Below are 19,672 nucleotides of genomic sequence, written 5' to 3'. Positions count from 1 at the left end.
AGTAGGTTTGAATTCCAGAGAATCTATTCATTTTGATAGCAAGGAAGATTCTGTGAGGTATATATATATCTATATATAGATATATATATATACCCATTGAACTTTGTACCAAAAGATGATGTCTTTGTCAGGACATGCATGTAGCAGACACTCACTTGAAGTAAGTTTACACTAAGTTTCGGATTTATTGGGTAGGACATTTGTCAGCCCTTTAGAATATAAGGACAGTTGGACAACCCTGACCTCAGCCTCAGGAGTCCTGAGTTTATCTCCCTAACATCTCCCCATTGCTGGAAGTAGTATCCCGTGCCTGTGTGCTAGCTGACTCTCAAAGGCCAGACCCTCAGTGGCTCTGAGGTGCCTCTCCTGCGTTAAGCATTTGCCTCTAGTCTAGCCAGCCATGTCCAAGAGTCATGGGGTAAAAGGAAGACCTATGGAAGCTAATTCTGTTGATCAGTAAATGGTTCCAATTGCTAAAGAATCAGCCACCAAATGCAGGCACTATTGCATATGCCAGCAAGATTTTGCTTAAGGAACCCTGGTATAGCTGTCTCCTATGAGGCTATGCCAGTGCCTGGAAAATACAGAAGTGGATGCTCACAGTCATCTATTGGATGGAACACAGGGCCCCCAATATAGGAGCTAGAGAAAGTACCCAAGGAGCTGAAGGGGTCTGCAACCCTATAGGTGGAACAACAATATGAACTAATCAGTACCCCGGAGCTCGTGTCTCTAGCTACATATGTATCAGAAGATGGCCTAGTCAGCCATCATTGGGAAGAGAAGTTCCTTGGTATTGCAAACTTTATATGCTCCAGTACAGGGGAACGCCAGGGCCGAGAAGTGAGATTAAATGGGTAGGGGAGCAGAGCGGGGGGGAGGGTATAGGGGACTTTTGGGATAGCATTTGAAATGTAAATGAGAAAATATCTAATAAAAAACGTGTGTGTGTGTATGTGTGTGTGTGTGTGTGTGTGTGTGTGTAGAATCAAACCACTACAACAACAAAGACCCAACTTGCGCTGAGTGACTATTGGACTTGGCTATAACTCAGTAAATGCTTATGGCCTGGTATGTTTAGGGTTCCAGAGGTATGTTCATTACTCTCCATAAAGCACTTTGAGAACCTTGACTGAATCATGTTTTTTGGCTGTTAGTGTAATTCCCAGGCAGGGGCTCATAAGGTCATACACAGCCAAGACAAATATGTGACATTTCTATGGTCCAGTTGTCCTTTTGTTTACAGCCATAGGGGCCATCCAGGAAAGGAGAACTGAACTATTTATTCTCAAATGCTTGCTTTCAGGGGGCCGAGGAAATGGGAAAAACATTTGTAGACAGGGCTATTGTGTTTGCTGCTGGCTGCTGTCCAGTACTTATGAAAAGGGCGCTCTCACCAAGTAGACGCTTTGTGTCCCTGTAAGAAACTGTTTCCTCTGTCTGGAAAGTGAGTTGTGTTTCTTTGTTTCTAAGGTTATTAACCCAGATGCATGAGACCCTTTGTCTCCTTCAGAGTAACCTGATTTTGCGGTTCCCTGGGTTCTGGAGTTTGTGCCTTTGCCTGTAGGTGAGGTCCTGAGCCTGGAAGACTGCAGGCATATTGACATGGTGGTGTTATACCGCCACCATGGGGGCACTGCTGGAATTTCAAGGTACTTAGAAAGCTTTGTTCTCGTCTCTAATGTCCACGTTCAGAAGTGAAAGTGAGCACGTTAATTTTACGTTATGTCGTTCAACTCAAGTACTATGAAAGTTATAATTTATCAAAAACCATAAGGACACAACCTGCCTGTGGAAAGGCTCTGGAGGGGTAGATAGCTTCAGCAGGTGTGTCTGAAGGACTTTAAATAGGAAGAGTCTCCAAAGATCCATATAGTGAAGGCTTGACTCCCAAATGCAGTAATGCTTAGAGTGGGGCCCAGTGAGGTGAATAGATCAGGAATGTTCTAAACTCATCTACAGAAAGTAGGTGAGTCTGTCGGTAAGTTCATAGATAAGGGCTATTAGCATATAGGCCCTCCCTGGAGGAAGTAGGCTACATAAAGAGAGAGTGCTCCATCTCCCCTCACCCCTGCTCGGGAGAGTGCCACTGAAGGCTATGTCTCCCCTCACCCCTGCTCGGGGAGAGTGCCACTGAAGACTATGTCTCCCTTCACCCCTGCTCGGGAGAGTGCCACTGAAGGCTATGTCTCCCCTCACCCCTGCTCGGGGAGAGTGCCACTGAAGGCTATGTCTCCCCTCACCCCTGCTAGGGAGAGGGCCACTGAAGGCTATGTCTCTCTTCACCCCTGCTTGGAGAGAGGGCCACCTTCTGCCTGTCACCAGGTGAGTGGCTTTGCTCTAGCACATGCCCAGCCATGATGCTGTCTCATGATGGCCCAGAAACAAAGTGGATGGAACCCTGTGAATCTACAGGCCCAAAGAATCTGAGTGGGTTTTCTCTGTGTTTCTCAAAGCAATGGAAGACTACTAGCCTGATTTAACCTACAGACCAGACATTTCAGTCTTCTAAGCCACAAATGTAGTGACCCTCTGGGATATCTCCAGCTCAGCAGTAGAGCTCTGACTGAGGCCCTGGGTTGGCATGTCATGCACACACACACACACACACACACACACACACACACACACGCACCACTGACAATTCATTTCACTACGTTTTGTCTTGATTAAGTGACACAGACTGTCTCAGTCATTGGTATTTGGAAATTATTCAGTGAAGGACTGCTTTGTTGCTATTATCTGACACTGACTTTGCCTTTGGGCAACCTTATGCATGACGAAAAGTGTTGCGGGTAAACTTGCTCAAAACCCAGTGAAGTCAGCACCCAACCTGCTGCTAGAGAGGATGCTCCTGAGACCCCTGGGAAGTCGGAAGAAACAAGTAACAGCACCAACATTGATGCTAATTGCCAAGGTGGGGATGAAATCATATTTTCATTGCTTGATCCTTTGGAATCAGAGAATCATAAAAAGTACACTCCTTCTCCTCTCCCCCCATGGAGCAACCAACCGGGTGTTTAAGTCACTTTCAAATTAAAATGTGAGCCAGTGGAAGGGTGACTAGAACCTAAGATTTTCCACAAATCATCCAGTGTTCTTTATGCAGCATCAAGATATCACCAATGGTCACCAGTCCATATCGCCTTCGACTGGACTAGTTACAAAGATACTTCATCCAGCGATGTATTAGTCCCCATCTCAGCAATGGAAATAGCGACACCTTATTGCAGAAGGCTGTGGTGAAGATCAATGAAATGATGTGTGTCAAGCATCAAGAATTGCACATCACTCGTTAACCAGTGTGAATGTCAGCAGAGATAATTGTAGATGAATCCAACTATAGAAAGTAATACAAAAAAACCCCATGCACCCTTTATCATTTGTCTCCAATGTACATGGCTGGCCAGACTGTACAGTATCATCTGCGGGCTCCCCGAGTCTCATCTGGACTGTTCTTTGTGTGTTATTATCACACATGGATCTGTCATTTGTGTAGGCTCCTGTAGTCACAATCCTAGTCAACTCACTGAGCAGCTCCATCATCCACGGCATCTCTTGCACTGACCCACCTATTCTAACCACACTAATCCCTCCTCTCTGTCCCCGATGTCCTGAAACTTGAGGAACCTGACTGGCACAGGGCTTTGTTGTCTTGGCATTGATTCCCTAGGGACTCATCTAAGATAGCTGCTCAGATCAATACTTCATCCCGTTTATGAGATTACTACCTCATCTTAGATGATACAGATGTACCGCTGTTTGCTTGAAGGATAGCTGAGTCGCTTCTTCAGTTTGGCTGCTAGGAATAAAGCCGCTACAAACATGTCTTTGTACAAACAGGAGTTTTCGTTTCTTTGGGACAAATGACCTACAGTACAGCATCTGGGTGGAATGGTAATTACATGCTTAGCATCAGAAACTCTCAAACTGTTTCCCAGAGTAGCTGTTATCGTTGTCCTCACCAGCAATGTAGCTACACTATTTTTTTTTTTATTTCAGCATTCCTGGTAAGTTGTAATAACATCTATTGTGCCATGTCCTTTTGTCTTTCCCTAGTAGCTAGTAGCATTGAGTGGCTTTTCATGTGCTTATCTGTCCAGTGTCTTTACCTGCTTGGTAAAATATTTCTTCATATTTTTCAAACATCTTATAACCGAACTGCTGTTTGCTAATGAGTTTTTTTTTGTGAGCAACCACTATTGCTAGCTCTTCACATATGTGAGATACAAAGACCTTGGGTGTTTAATTTTTAGTCTAAAGTACCAACATTGGATTGTGAGCAACATCACCCACTTCAGTAAAAGCCACCACCCAAAGATTGGTGACCAAAGAGTACACAAACTCTTATGATTTGAAGACTTATTGACTCCTATGAAGACTCTTAGGTGACTCTTACAGCACACATGAACCGTGACAGTGCAGATCCATGCCTCTCTGTGATATGTTAGAAATGTGCACTATGATCACTGAGAAGTATGTAAAGATGGACCTTTAGCAGAAACGAACAAGCTAATAGTGATGAGAAGATCACATAGCCCAAACCAGGAAGAAATGTGCACAAAAGGACCAGGAAACAAACAAACAAACAAACAAACAAACAAACAAACAAACCTAAGAGGTTGATGTACCTAGGCCTGGCCAAACCATAAATGCCCACAGATGAAATAACTGCAGTTAAAATATTTTACAAGTTAAGGCCTAGTGATGAGAGGTTTTAAGGGATGTAGCTTAGTTAGAAAACCAAATAGGTATATAGAAGAATGGAAGACAAGTTATGAAAGTGCCATCTGGAGAGATGAGATGATATCATGAAAATATCATCTAAAGAGAGCTTATGTGACTATATTAATCAAGGTAAAGACCAAAGCAGAAATGGAGAGGGAGAGAGAGAGAGAGAGAGAGAGAGAGAGAGAGAGAGAGAGAGAGAGAGGATGCTGTTACAGTCAACTGCAGTGCAATTGACTGAGAAAGTGCATTTCAACCCTAGAGGCCAAGGCAGCCAAGCACAGAACTCAGGTTCGTTGGAAAAACCAAAGTGGAGAAGACAACCCCAGTCACCTTGGACACATCACCCCAGGTATTGAAAGAAAAACAAGAATACGAGTATAGAAAAATCTGCACATTGCCAACGAAGATCCCCCCACTGAAGGTGCCAAGTGGACATTGTATGGAAGTGAATACAGAATATTTTCCATGAAAGGCCAGATGATGAGCTATTAAAGAGGTTTTTAAAAACTGCAAAGCACTGAGATAATTCAGAATCTTTTGTGAGCAGAGAAATTATGCTAGACATCAAGAATAATTATCTAGAAAAATGCTCAAAGATTTTGAAATTAGGCTAAACACTTCTAAATAAACACCCAGCCAAAGAGAAAACTCCAAGTGAACACTGACAACAGCCAGGTGTGGTGGTGCAGGGAGGGCAGAGGCCCGCAGAGCTCTGTGAGTTCTGGGGCAATACACAGTAAGAACCTGTCTTAAAACAAAGCAAAGAAAAACATCAGAAACAGCAACAACCAAACCAAAACCAAAACCAACCCACACCCCCCCCCAAAAAAAACAAACCAAACAAACAACCTCACCCCACTTATAAGTGAATAAAGAAAATGGGGATGTAGATGGTTCAGGGCATAGGGGTGCTTTCATGTAGGCCTGACAACCTGACTTCAATATCCTGATCCCATAAGGTGGTCAAGAGACCTATCCTCTGACCTCCATATGTGGTGTTAATGTGTGCGTGCAGGCTACTGCACGCAAAAAAAATTTTTTTTTTCAAAATAACAGGGACGTAACAGCTGTAGCAACAGTGAAAACACTCACCAGCTTGTGTTAGAACGAAAGGTCATTTACACCTAAATATAATAACGGAACTAAAGTACATCTCAACACGGAGTTTCCCACTCCCAGAGGATGCAGCGCCCTCTTCTGGCTTTTGGGAGCACCAGGCATGAATGTGACTTGCAGACATACATGCAAGCAAAGCTGTCATACACATAAAGATAAAAGCTCAGTGTGGAGTTTCACTTTACAATCAGCTGTTCAGAATAGGTATTTGTAGAGGAAAATAGACAAGACCAAAACTCTGAATGAAACTGCATCAAAGAAGGCACCAACAGAATAGGTGGCTCTACCATCTAGCTTCAAAGGGATGAAGGCTTCCTTGTCGGAAACACAGTGGTCCTAGAGGAAATCTGAGAGAGTGCTGAGATTTCACAAATTTTGAAAAGAAAATCAAGGTCTAGAGGGGGCAGACAGCAGTCCCGATATCAGAAGTCCCAGGAAGACTCAGAACAAGAGCCGCCTTTGGGACTCTTCACCGTACACCGGACTGGCTTTTGCTTTGGACTCACAGCCAATGAGAATGCCTTGAGTTACTGGAGCAGCTGTGGCCACGTAGGGACCGTACTCTGAGAAAGCACAGGCCCTCTGTGGAAGTCTAGGACCTGAGGACAAAGTGTCACATCTTGGACATTTTACTATTCAAGTAGATAGGTTGGTTAGCTTAGTTTACTTTAGTTTGGTTATGAACTCGAAGCCAACCGAAATCAGTGGCTCTTTTGCCACTCACACCTAACAGCTCTACACACGCCCAGCACCAACACCTCCCACGAAGGCTCAGAATACTCAAAACACATAATTCTATTTTGACACAAAGTAACCCAAAAGCCAAACTGAAAGAATTGTCTCTAGGAAACTTGACAGGCGTGCTGTTTGAGAAGTGACTGAAAGGGTAAGCGCTTTTATCACCACCCCTACTCCCCATCTCCCCCCAACCCGACTCCACAGCATCTCAGCTTTGTTTCCAGAGTGGCTGGGGTTTTTTCTGATTTCTCGTATTGTTGGAAATATCTCCGATTGCAAAGGAGGTTAAGAAGACGTGGTAGGCTGGCTAGAGTTCAGTGGGTGTGTCGGCTATAACAGGAGAGCATCCTCTGAGAGGACAGCAGTGGGGTAAGAAGGCCGTGCTTGGCTTTTACTTTCCACCCATGTGATGCCTAGGAACAGAGAGGTTAGATTTGCTATTTATCTATTTGCCAAACCAGTGTATGAAAATACTAGGGTTTTATTAAGAACATAGTTGAAACCGTTTTGTGTAACGGTGTCATGCAATAATGTGATGCCCCAGCTTGTTGCCAGGCAGCTCTGATAAGTCCCTGGCAGACCACTGGGACAGCTCAGGTGAAGCCTAGTCCAGCACTGACCTTGATATGCTAATGAGCTAACCCCAAGGTGGTGTTTTTTTTTGTTTGTTTGTTTTTTTGTTTTTTTGCTAGAGAACCAGCCCAAGACTGTGAGCCTTGAGAGTAAAAAGCCACTACCTGATGAAATAATACAAAAACTAGAATTGGAAATGATCCTGAGATATGACTTCAGTGACCATTGGACTTCCAGCAGTATGGCTGAGCCCAAGCAGGCCCACCTGTCAGTGGTCTCAAGGACCTCCTGGGCCATCAACCAGTGCCACCCTCCTACACCTGTCACAGCTAGACTTCAAGGCAAACGTGGGGTGAGCCTGCAAGCTTCCCAAGTTTTCTCACCAGCGGAGATTCCCAGTATAATCCTGAGGCAGCATCGCTGCCCAACCGTCTATTTCTCCACCGGTGGAAAGTCTGTGTAACTTTTATTGTTTTTTGTTTTGTTTTGTTTTGTTTTGTTTTGTTTTGTTTTGTTTTGTTTTGTTTTGTTTTGTTTGAGATAAGGTTTCTGTGTGCCCTGGCCATCCTGGAACTGCAGGATGGCTTGAAGGTGTGTGCCACCCCACCTGGCTCTATTTAACTTCTATATTATCAAGACATTATAAGGGTTATTTGTGTGAATAAACCTAGAGTATTTGAAAAACAAATCTTGAGTGGACATCCTAATTGCCAAATACCTTCTAGCTCATAGGCGGTGCTCTCCACAGGTTTGAATTTGAGTCTGTATGGCTTCCCTCCCTCCCCCCCGCCCCCATACCCCGCTAGAAGTGCTTGTGTCCTTTCTGAACACAAACGTCCTAGATTGACATGTGAGCTCTCAAAAGGCTTTAAGATACCACAAGGAGGGGCTTCATGTGTAGAGAACGTGTAGGGTGTGGTTCTGATCTCTGATCAAAAGTGAATGCTGAAGGTCCTGTTCTCCAGTTGGTTCTTGATTGATCAATAAAGATGCTAGCAGCCAGTGGCTGGGTGGAAGAGGCAGGACTTCCAGTTTCTGCCCAAGCAGGTTGGCAGGCATAGAAGGAAAACTATTTACCATGCTTCAGAGGGAGAGGGAGCCACAAGCCATGTGAGATCTTGAGTGGAATGCCCACTGGCTGCTTCCCTGACTGGGTTTGGGGTAGCAGGTGGGAGATTAGAAACATAACTAAGTTGAGGACAGAGGTGTTGAGCTGGGAGTGAAGATAAGGGCATGTTAGCCTCGGGAGGCTTAGAAGTGTCTGGCCATTGAGCAAACAGAATATTAAAAATAAGCTAATGTGTGTTTCATTCGTGGGCCTGGGGTGGCTCCTGGGCAGGGTCTGGTAGTGCGGTCCTCCAGTCTGGAGCTTAAGGTGGGTAGTAGAAACTACACACTCCTAGAAGGCACAAGGAAGGCTCTTAAGTAGCTGGGGAGAAGGCTCAGTGGACACAATAGCAAGAAGACTTAAGTTCTGGTCCCCAGAATCCACATAAATGCTGGGTCGACATGGCTGGTAATTCCTCTCCTAAGAAGGCAGAGCTAGGAGAGCCCTGGAGCAAGCTCACTAGAGACTACATGGGTGAGTTCTGGGCTTGATTACAAGACCTGTCTCAAAGAATAAAGGTCAATGAAGATTTCCAGCATCAACCTTAGACCTTTACATACACATACTACACAAACTACATACTGCACACACACAGTTACATATACACATGTGCTTGCCCCCACAATGTGTGAAAGAATGTAAAAAAATTCACATTAAAAACTAAGTGTAGTGGCACACTTGTCACTCTAGTACTCAGCAGGCTGAGGCAGAGGGGCGAGGTGGAGGCTTAGGAAGAGGAAGAGGAGGAGGAGGAAAGAGAGGAAGAGGAGGAAGGAGAGGAAGAGGAAGAGGAGAAGGAGGAAGAGGAGGCACTTACTCTGTACAGGTGCCACAGGAAGACCATGGAGTAGGGTTTGCCTTCCCCTTATTAACTGTGTGTGTTTTATCCATGTACTGGCTGGTTTTGTGAGTCAACTTGACACAAGCTGGAGTTATCACAGAGAAAGGAGCCTCCCTTGAGGAAATGCCTCCATGAGATCCAGCTGTGCGGCATTTTCTCAGTGATCAAGGTGGGAGGACTCATTGTGGGTGGTGCCATCCTTGGGCTGGTGGTTCTGGATTCTATAAGAAAGCAAGCTGAGCAAGCCAGGGGAAGCAAGCCAGTAAGTAGGATTCCTTCATGGCTTCCCCATCAGCTCCTGCTTCCATGCTCCTGCCCTGTGTGAGTTTCTGTCCTGACTTCCTATGTTGATGAACAGCAATGTGGAAAATGTAAATTGAATAAACCCTTTCCTCCCCAACTTGATTCTTGGCCATGATGTTTTGTGCAGGAATAGAAACCCTAAGACAACCCATTCTTTTTGTTTACCATGATGTGTGTAAAGTGCTGCCACCCAAACTATACACAGCCCTGTCACTGTGCAGGGCACTGACTCATTACCCAGACGAGGGAAGAAACTGAGTCTAGCATCCCAGAGTCTAGCATCCCAGAGTTGATGGCTTTGCAGTCAGTGTTGTTCACTCTGGAGCTAACTACTCCAGTATCACCCATCTTTAAGTATTGAATTACAACTGGTGTTCACACAGTGCACAATGTATCTCTCTGGCCTCTCTCACTTGAGACTATGTGTGCTACAACAGCACAGTTCACTTCACTGCTACACTTTTCTTTCTCTGTGGACCTTCCCTACTCCTCCAAAATGTATCCCAATGATGTTTAGAGTGACAAGGGACTCAGACCATTTGTCTGCTTGTCAGGGAGTTCAAAGATATACCTTTCCCAGCCAAGCCCTGGCTTCCCCACTTCCTTTCTGCTGCAGACTGCAGTCTTCCCTTAAATGCCCAATTGCCAATGGGATCTACCCAGTGATGAGGCTGTAAGGAAGTAATTAGGTTCAGATAGTGATGGTAGCTTATGTAAATGGAATCAAGCTGTTATCAGAACGGCGGCATGAAGTTAAGTCTGCAAGTCAGGAAAAGCTCTCACCAGGAACCCTATGTGTCAATGCTTGAGCCTAAATTTCCAGTCTCCAAAACCAAGAAATGATGTCAAAGCCATTTGTCAAGAATTGTGTAGTGTTCTGGCGTCTGAACTGAGACATCTCCCAACTTTTACTTTTCTAAGCATCATTTGGTATGAACTCCTAAAGCGCTCACGGGAAAGATGGAATGCAAGAGCAGATAGTTCTCTTCAGGAAAAGATGGCGACCCTCCCTAACCTTAAAGGGAGCCATGACCAGGACCTCTGACAGCCCTGTGACCAAGCAGCTAGCTGAAGCTCCAAGAAGGCCCCTAAGCTAACTTCAAAAGGCTCTGCAGCATAGCCTCACTGCCATCTTCCTTCACCCTTAACCCTGAGGGATTCTTCACCTTTCCTCTGCAGAGTCTTAGTAAACTTCCTAGCACTGAGACTTGGGCCTAACCATGACCATGCCAAAACCCAGACATTTGCAATACCCAGTTTTTCAATTAGGCATTGGTTTAAGAGGCCACCATATGCTTAGTCTCTGAGATGATAGAGCCATCTTGAAAATAAGGGGACCAGCTCAACACCACCAGGGAAATATGCCCATCTGACCAGGAGGTTAGAAACAGGTAAGAAAGGCAGAGTCCACTCGGGAGGCAGAGGCAGGTGGATTTCTGAGTTTGAGGCCAGCCTGGTCTACAAAGTGAGTTCCAGGACAGCCAGGGCTATACAGAGAAACCCTGTCTAAAAAAAAGAGAGAGAGAGAGTCCTGGCTTGGCCATGGTTTGGTTTTTTAATGTTAATTTTTATTATAACCTTCGAAAATTATTTATAGCTGTATCTTGATCATAACTACCCTTCCCTTCAGCTCTCCACAGAACCCCATTACATCTCCCAACTTTATAATATATAATTATGTATTTGTTTTTTAACTCAATTAATGCTGTCCATACGTGCATGGCTATTGGATCAGTGGCCACACTCCCAAGAAGTGACTATCTCTCCCGAAGCAGCCATCAACTGGAAATAGCTCCTCTGCTAGAGGTGTGGCCTAGGAAATCTCCCCTTCCTCTTTGTGGAATTTTTTAGCTGTCTTGGTTTGTGCGGGTCATTGGCAGCTGCTTTGAGTGCATGTGTGCAACAGGCATGTCATGTCCACAGAGCAGCACTTCAGCCCTCCTCCAGCTTTTTGTATATTCGTCCTGCTCCTCTTCTGTGAAACTCTCTGAGCGGGGGTGTTGATGTAGCTATCCTATCTACAACTGAACACTCAGTTGCTTCTTATTAGCACTCTGCTCAGCAAATCAGGACTCACTATGCACTACCACTGCAGTGAGTAGCTTCCCTGAGACCAAAGGTACCAATCTATGGGTATAAAAATCATGTGGAAGGCAGCTTGACAACATCATCATTTAGAAAAGCAGCAACAGGTTCTCCCCTGGGCTTGTTAACTTCTCTAGCCATGAGCACTGTGTTCACAGCACTAGGTATTGGCTCCCCCGCTGTGGAGTAGGCCTCCAATCTGATCCAGTGGAGGGCATATCTTGTCTGGTAGGTGGGTACTGTAACATGCTGAATCTAGTCTACCACTGGGTTCTTAGAAGGTTGGTGTCTTTTTCTCCCCCAGAAGCCTACACAGCCCTTTTTTGGATCTACAAAAGGAAGCATGCAAGTAAGTAAGCAAGCATGGAGAGAGCTTCCTGGACAGTATAAGATTACGTTTTCTGTGTCCTGCAATCAAAGCACGTGGAGTCGTTCATCAGCAATAGTCTTAACCACCTTGCCGGGCACCCGAAAGCACCGGTAATTATCTGCATCATCTTGGGTGCCTTTGGAGCCTCTCTGACTGCAATTCATATAAAGTATCCCATGCCTGGCACTGAAATTTTTCACTTAGTAGCTGTCTTCTCGGCATTGTTCACTAATGTGAGGTACTTCCATTCAAACTCCTTCTTTAAAGTTGTTTAGTTAGCTTACAAGCCAGTGGCCTTTCCCAAGGCTTCCTCATACATTTTCACGGGAGACAGCGCATCTTCTGTTCATGTCAGTGTTTATAATTTGGCTTGTGATCCTGAATGCTGTCTAGATGGTAAAGCTCATGAGTTGTGGGTCATACTTGCTCTGTCTAGGAGTGGAGAAGAGCATGCGACACAGGCTGAAATCTGCCTGGTTTAAAATTTAGCAGGACATCTAGACTTATACTGAGGGCGAGTGAGTACTGAGGCTTTAAGTTGATGGATCTGAACTTGGATGTGAGGTGGTAATAAGTCTTGGTATTCATGTGCTCTGCAGACAGCAATACACAGGAGCTTACTAGCAATGTATTAATGTAGACGCCACTCTAGGTTACATAGAATACAGCTAAGTGCTGCCGAGGACCATTTAAGAAGTGAGCGCCCTGAGTGTATTGCCCAGAAGAAGGTGAGCAGGGGAAAGCCCTTTGGGGACACAGTCCTTCATTAAAGCACCTTCCACATGGCTTCTCCTTTATTTACAGCGAAAATTGACGAAAGCCCAGCACACCAATGTGTGTCTTCTGTTTCAAGAACCAAAACCTGTATACCATGATCTTGAACTAAGCACCCCAATTTCCTTTTTTAAAAATTTTTTTAATTTTTTTAATTAATTAATTAAATGTAAGTACACTGTAGCTGTTTTCAGACACTCCAGAAGAGAGCATCAGATTTTTTGTTACGGATGGTTGTGAGCCACCATGTGGTTGCTGGGATTTGAACTCAGGACCTTTGGAAGAGCAGTCGGCGCTCTTAACCGCTGAGCCATCTCACCAGCCCCCCAATTTCCTTCTTAAATTATCACCTTAAATGGAGCATGCTTGGAAATGTCTCTGAAGTACTTTTCCGAATGAGGTCCCTGAACAAAATGAAGCCCCTCTGTGCTTCCTGAAGGGAGCACTGTTTTGGAAGTAACTCTGGCGCTATGGGTACCAAGTCTCTCCTTTTTGGCTGGGCTATACTTGTCTAAGCTTCATACACAGGAAGGTGTGGCCCAACAAAGCCATATTCTGTGAGAAGCCGCCCTTGCAATTGCCATTACAAGATGGCACTGATATCCGGTGTTCTAACTGGTAAACAAGTAGTCTGCGCATGTGCTGGGGTATTTTTCCATTCCTTGTGCCCTGCCTGTCCCGTGGTGTCATCTGGGCTGATAGTGAGCAGCCAGTCAGGGTGAAATACATCTCCAACCCCTCTTGCAGTCTATTTAAGGACCAGTTTCCAATGTTCTAAGCCTCCTCCCCCAGAAGCTAATCATCTTTCTCTCGAGATGGATTAAAGCTATGCTGCAGAAGGATCTGAGTGTATCCTGTGTGTGTGTGTCCTTGCCGGTGAGACTCCATATCACAGACACATCTGGTGCCGAAAATATTCCATGAATTTGCTGTGTGTGAGGGGCTGGGGGAGGGACACTGATCCAGACAGGTGGGAAACAGCTCTGCAGGGTTCGCTGGTTCCTTTGTCTCGGTGTCTCCAGTGTAGACTACATTCTCCATCCAGGCCTTCACTGGCCCAGCGGCATGAGAGTGGTTGAGAGTAAAAGAAACATTCATTTTCCTAAGGAAAGCAGTTTATCGGCTACAGCTCGGGTCTTGTGAGAAGGCTGATGTGGGAGACCCGTCTGTCTTTCTTAGTAGTCCTCTTAGAGGACTAGAGCTGAGATGATGAGATGACATCATACAATCTGGCCACGCAAAAACCCTCCTGACCAAGGCTAGGCACACCAGCTCATGCGTTTAACAGTACTAAGTGAATAGAGGCAGGAGGGTCTCTATGAGTTCAAGACCAGGCTGATTTACATAGTGAGGACAAACCAGTACCCAGGTGACATAGTTAGAAATAAAAACAAAACCTGAAACAAAAGTCCCCCCAATCCAAACCCCCGAAAGCCACTCATACACGTACTACCTTTGAATAGGAATCCCATTTTTTATTTTCTCAGACCACAAACATTTTATTCTTTTTACAACCTAATTTACATAAGAGAACTGTAGAAAAAAATACTTTCTGAAGTAAATGAGATATAGAGCCAATTCTAGTATTGAAAGCTTTAAGATGAAGCGGCTTTATTGCAATCTTTCAAAATTACCATTACAGTGTAAATATTTATATCTGTAAAGCTTGGCTTAATCTACAGTAGTTATTTTAGAAGTAAATTTAGTTAACAATTAAAAAGATAACACAAAGCTAAAAGCAATCTATGAAACAAATTATTTACAATTAAACATTTAGGGTCCTGATTCACAAAAATTAGTGCATTTCATGATTGATTTGTGAGTTTTATAGAGAAAGCAAGCGGGTGGAGACTACTCCCTGGGGAAAGTCTGGAATGAAATGAATGGCTGTTAGAAGACAGCCTGTCAATCTGCTCCTGCAAACTAGAGAAGGGCAGGAAACCGTGGCTGCTGCACTGAGTTGATTATTCATCAGCACAGGGGTCAGACAGCAGGTGGTAATGGAAGAGCGGACACCATTTGACAAAGCTCTCAGTGTATGTAGAAGGAAGTGATTTTCCTTTTCAGATGAAATATTCTCTGAGTCTGTATATTTAGACAATTCCTAAAGTAGTTTCTTTTCAAGAGCTAGCAGAATTCAGTGGCAAGAGAGTGGGGCTGCTTTGCAAAGGAAATATCACAGGTAAGGTGCCTCACCCACGGAGGGCATCAATGCAGTCCAGTGACTTTACCTACATAGTAAGAGGAGACTCAAGAAACAGGTGTGAGAAAGCCTTTTTTTTTTTTTTAAGTAAATTTCAGTGAATCAGGTCCCAGGTAGTATTAAAGGAAGATTTACAGTAAACATTTGAAACTCTGGAATGCCGGTATTATTGTACAATTACATTTACAAAACTGCTTAGACAGTAGTTGCTCCAGAGTAAGAATTCAAAATGTACAAGCCAGTTCACTATGACTTTAGATACAATGTTATTAAAATACACTGTTAATCATAAAAATACTTTAGTATATACATGTACAAACTCAGATTTACCTACTGAAGGGAGCTTCTAGTAGCCACTTGCAGGCAACTGGCGCAGAAACACTGCAGGTCATCTTGGTCTTCCCAGCGTCCCAGCGGGCCAGGAGTCAGGGCTGCACACGCCATCCTAAACAGCGATCACCCTCTCTCTCTCTGCTGGCTGAAGGCTAGGCTGAAGGGTCGCTTTTACCTCCACTGTACTTCGCTTTTCTAAATCCTGATCCAAGTAACTCTGGACATTCACACAGCTCATCTGCAATTTGGTTGCACTTCCAAATGAGGCTATAGTTGATTTCATCAGTTATTACACTGTCTTGCTTGTAGTCAGGATGGTTTGCAATGAACTCTCTCATCCACCTGGCAACAGTCATTAGTTCTCCTGAAGAAAAGAAATAGGCATTTTAGAAGTAGATATTTAGTGACCAGTGAACATGTGCCTCTAAAAATGAGATCAGCATGACCTGAGAGTGTCACACATTAAGGACTGAGAGGAGGGCTTTTATCACATTCAAAGGATTCCTGCTGGGGACAAATGGCAGGTTGCAGAACAGCAATAAGAACACATACGCATACACATAAAAAGTTGCCACCCATAGGCTAACACTACAAGCTCTTAAGGGACAGAGTCAGTATTTGTACGAGCCGGGTTATTCTCCTTCTTGGCCAGAGGGCTATGTCTCTAGTTACAGAACTAGTTCAAAGGACTACAGGGTCCCTACGGGGATGGGCAGGGGAAAAAAGGGAAGTCATAGATACAACATCCTGGAGGAGATATTCTCTTTCAGATGACCTGTGTCCCCATGTCGTTAGCATTTGCACTGAGGTTTGTGTGGGCTGTTCCGGGTGTAAGTACCAGCAAGGCCAAGAATGACAAGGAAAGGGCCTGGGGTTGGCCGGAGGCCCTGTATAGAAGCTGAAAGCCGCACACAAATCAGCGGACAGCCTCACTGAGCCATGCTTACTTAGCCCAACAAAAGTTAGCAGTGACAGACAATACTCACAGATGACACTGGACTGACACTGCAGTCACTACACCTCACTGATGATGCCACGTTTTAAAACCATCACTATTTCATAAGCCAGTAGAGGAGAAAAAAGCTCTCTGAATTCACTCCTCAGAGTGTAAGGTGCATACAACTGTACAATTAGTCAGATGCAGGGAACCAAGCATGGCTCAAGTGGGACAGACAGACTGCCAAGCACGAGACAGAGGCAAACGAGGAAAGGGAAGCAACTCTACTGTACCAGATGCTCTCTTCTTAATTAGCTTTAGGTAGTTCAGAATACTGCATCGGGTGTCCACATCAACTTCCATGTTCTCCAGATAGGAGTTCAGAATGGGGATGAGTCCAGGAAATACCCCTTCCTACAAGAAGAACACGCTATAAACCCTGCCAGTTGGCGCTCGCAGTGCAGAGCCCCGTCCAGGCCGTACCTTCCCATTGATGATGGTGTCTATGCTCATCAGGGTGTACTCCTCTGCAGCTGGCTCAGAGCTGCTCTGGGCCTTGCTGCACCCGTCCACCACAGCGTTGCCGCCTGCCAACCAACCAAGGGGAGCACAGGTGAGCTTCAGCAGCTTGCTCAGCACAAACCGACCCTAGATCCCCAACACGTGATACCTTTGCAGATGTCTTTCCTGAAATAAAACATCCCCTGCAAGACAGCATCTCGCTTCTGGGCCACTTTCATGTTCTCGTCAACCTAATGAGAGGAGGAGTCAGGACCAAGTTAGAACACCTTGGATCAAACAAGCCAGTGCCTGCATGGCTCCCCTCAGCCCTTCACAGCAGCAAAGACAGACCATGCGCTCATCACACAGTATCTGTGCAAAACAATGGGAATTTAAGGGAAGCTTACTTTACAAACCAAACAGAAAATGCTAGCTCATGGTCTCAAAGTCGGTGTTCTCCCTAGCCCCACCTTGCTTAAGTGAACCAAGGGGCAGGAGACTGTTTTTTTGCGGTACCCGGTAGCCCACCATGGGGAAGGGTCACCAATGCCATTTGCCTACCTGGCAACTCAATTCATGAATTCTCAATTTCTCCAATAAATTTTTAAATTTTCTATAATGTTATCTTTATCTTTTTCTCTTTCCATTTTATGTGTATGGTGGTTTTGTCTGCATGTATGTTTGTCCACCATGTTTGTGCAGTGCTCTTGGAGGATAGAAGAGGGCATCAGATCCCATGGGACTAGAATTTCCGAGGGTTGTGAGCTGTGATGTAGTTGCTGGGAACTGAACCTGGGTTCTCTGGAAGGTGGGTCACTGCTCTAACAACTGAATGGCCTCCCCAGCTCTCCATAATGCTAGCTTATATAGAGCCTCAGTATATATACAAACACAAGCTGGAGGGCCAGGGTGGGGCCACAGTTGATATTGGGGTGCCTTTCTTAATCACAGCATCGCTCTGAACTTGGAACTCCCAGTTTCTGCTAGGCTGGCTGGCCACAGCCTGGGGTCCTCCTGCCCCCACCTGAGGAGCTCCCGATCCACTGCTTGAATGATGAGGAGGACCTGCATCTGCCTGGTGCCTGGTGAGCCATCTCTCCAGCCTGGCTACAAAGTCTTTGTGATCATTTAACCTCCTCCCACATTAGTTATGGAGAGAACCTTGTTGTTACTCCCTGATGCTTTTAAAGGGATACTGAAAGACCTTGTGAATATCTAGACCATGTAGGAACACACTCAAGTAAGAGGCTGACTGCAGCTGTGCTGTGGGCAGCTCGAAGGTTTGGCGCCTATGCTTGGTTCTTACTAGTTTTGGTCCAGCAACATTCACACCATGAATTCTGCCCATCAGTCATTCAAACTTCAGCTTACTTCAAGATTTATTATATTAGGAAAGACACTTCAAACTTTAAAAAAAAAATAGGGGACTTTTTTCTTGAGTATTATTTTGTGGGAATACATTTCAGATAATGTCTACTTTTGAGAAGTGAAGATTTTTCAAGTGATTTTTATCAATCTTCAAGGCATATAAACAAAAGATGCTCTTTTGGCATGACGGGTCTGATCTAACCTACACAACTAAACTTGTTAATTAACTTGTTAACATTTAATTCCTTTTAGCGGTTCACCTGTCAGGGACCTATATGGCCCCATTCTCTATGTGGAAGGAAGCACAGAGACCTAAGCAACTTGTCCACAGGATAAACAGCTTACAAATTTAGTTTCCTATCTCACGCATTTATTTTCCCCACATTAAATGCCTCCAACAACGTCACGGCCCTTTGCTATGTAGACAGCCAATGCTGCTGCTGCACATCTTGGGCGAGCGCCAACACTGCTGTCTCTAGCAGCCTGCCTGCCTGCCTGCCTGCCTGGCGCACATTCTATTCTGTAAAGCACTTGGTCATGCTTGCTATGATTTTAAAAGGCCTTTGTTACCTCTCGTTTTGTATCTCTATATTTTCAGCATTTGTCCTTGTTTTGGAAATATCTTATAAAAGCAACACATACCGAAATGTTGCAATTTGATATTACCTGTTTCTTCATAAAAAGATTTTTATATTTGTTTGCTTATCTTTGTGTGTTTGGGTCAGAAGCAACTGTGTGGGAGTCCTGGGACTCACCCGGCTTGGAGGCAGGTGCACAGTAAAGACCTGCACAGTCATCTCTCCATGTCTGCGCCTGTCCTCAGTGCTCTTTCCTGCCTGTCCTCTGCAGGATGCCCTCACTGCACTTTTATAATACCAAGACCTTTTCTCTCTGCTGCCTTGCTTTTCAGACAGTCGTTTAGAATTAACAAATGCTCTTTTCAGACTATTTACTTTTTATGTTTGACACAGGTTCTTGATTATGATGCCAAAGTGGCCTTGAACTTGTGATTCTCCTGCCTCAGCTTCCCAAGTGCTAGAGATCTTAGGTGCATTGTCATATGCTGCCACTGATGACCAATGGCTTTGTATTTTTGTCTTATTTTTTGTTGTGGTCAGAATCACTGACACATCAGACAAGGGCTCTGCTAGTGAGCTTTACTCCCAGATGTTTTATTTTTATTTCAAATTATTTATTTACTTATTTAGTTTATGTGGAGCAGTGGGACCACACATTGCTACATAATATACATGTGGTAGTCAGAGGACAACTGTTCTCTCCCTAAATTGCTTTTGGTCACAGTGTTCATCACAGTCACAGAAAGCAAACTAGAACATGCACTAAATTATACAAAATAGAGAAATCACTTGCTGGGAAGGGAACTCAAATAGTGCTCTTTCCATCTCTCTGGCATTAAATTCAGTCCACCCACTCCAACCCACCCCAACCCACCCCACCCCACTCCACCCCACCCCACAGGTGTCCTTACCCCAGTCTCTCCTGTCTAGAACATTTCTGCTGAGATAAAATCCTAGTTTGGGTTCTGGAGTTAATGGCTTCACTGAGGACAGTCTGAGTGAGGAGTCCTCTCTCTTTCTTAATTTTCTGTCAGCTTTGGGACATGAACTCATGCTCACAAACAGAAGCCTGGGTGTGTGGCTCACTCACATGGACTTCTACACCTAAAGACT

At 44.7% G+C, this 19,672-nt stretch overlaps 1 protein-coding gene and 1 long non-coding RNA gene across 8 annotated transcripts in view; one reads left to right on the top strand and one right to left on the bottom strand.

The window, feature by feature from the left end:
- Gm34654 overlaps positions 1–12,082 on the top strand; it is a 55,408-nt gene extending 43,326 nt beyond the window's left edge. For 4 of the 5 annotated variants that reach the window (XR_379642.4, XR_379644.2, XR_001779234.1 and 1 more), the window contains 2 exons: positions 1,474–1,652; positions 7,278–7,841. This is a non-coding gene — a long non-coding RNA (predicted gene, 34654). Of the gene's footprint in view, positions 1–1,473; positions 1,653–7,277; positions 7,842–11,799 lie in introns of those variants that run through there. The other variant, XR_001779235.2, reaches the window with a different exon arrangement.
- A 2,007-nt stretch (positions 12,083–14,089) lies between these two features.
- Gclc (glutamate-cysteine ligase, catalytic subunit) overlaps positions 14,090–19,672 on the bottom strand; it is a 39,955-nt gene continuing 34,372 nt past the window's right edge. For 2 of the 3 annotated variants that reach the window (NR_151778.1, NM_010295.2), the window contains 4 exons: positions 16,783–16,864; positions 16,596–16,699; positions 16,406–16,526; positions 14,090–15,539 (listed from right to left, as the gene is read on the bottom strand). Coding sequence is in view for 2 of the 3 variants with exons in the window: in NM_010295.2 (NP_034425.1) it covers positions 15,328–15,539; positions 16,406–16,526; positions 16,596–16,699; positions 16,783–16,864 (519 nt within the window). In the remaining variant the exon portion in view is untranslated. The remainder of the gene's footprint in view (positions 15,540–16,405; positions 16,527–16,595; positions 16,700–16,782; positions 16,865–19,672) is intronic. The other variant, XM_006510812.1, reaches the window with a different exon arrangement.

The sequence above is a fragment of the Mus musculus genome, chromosome 9, assembly GCF_000001635.26.
Source record: "Mus musculus strain C57BL/6J chromosome 9, GRCm38.p6 C57BL/6J".
Classification (NCBI taxonomy): domain Eukaryota; kingdom Metazoa; phylum Chordata; class Mammalia; order Rodentia; family Muridae; genus Mus; species Mus musculus.
This window is presented reverse-complemented; position numbering and strand designations above follow the sequence as displayed.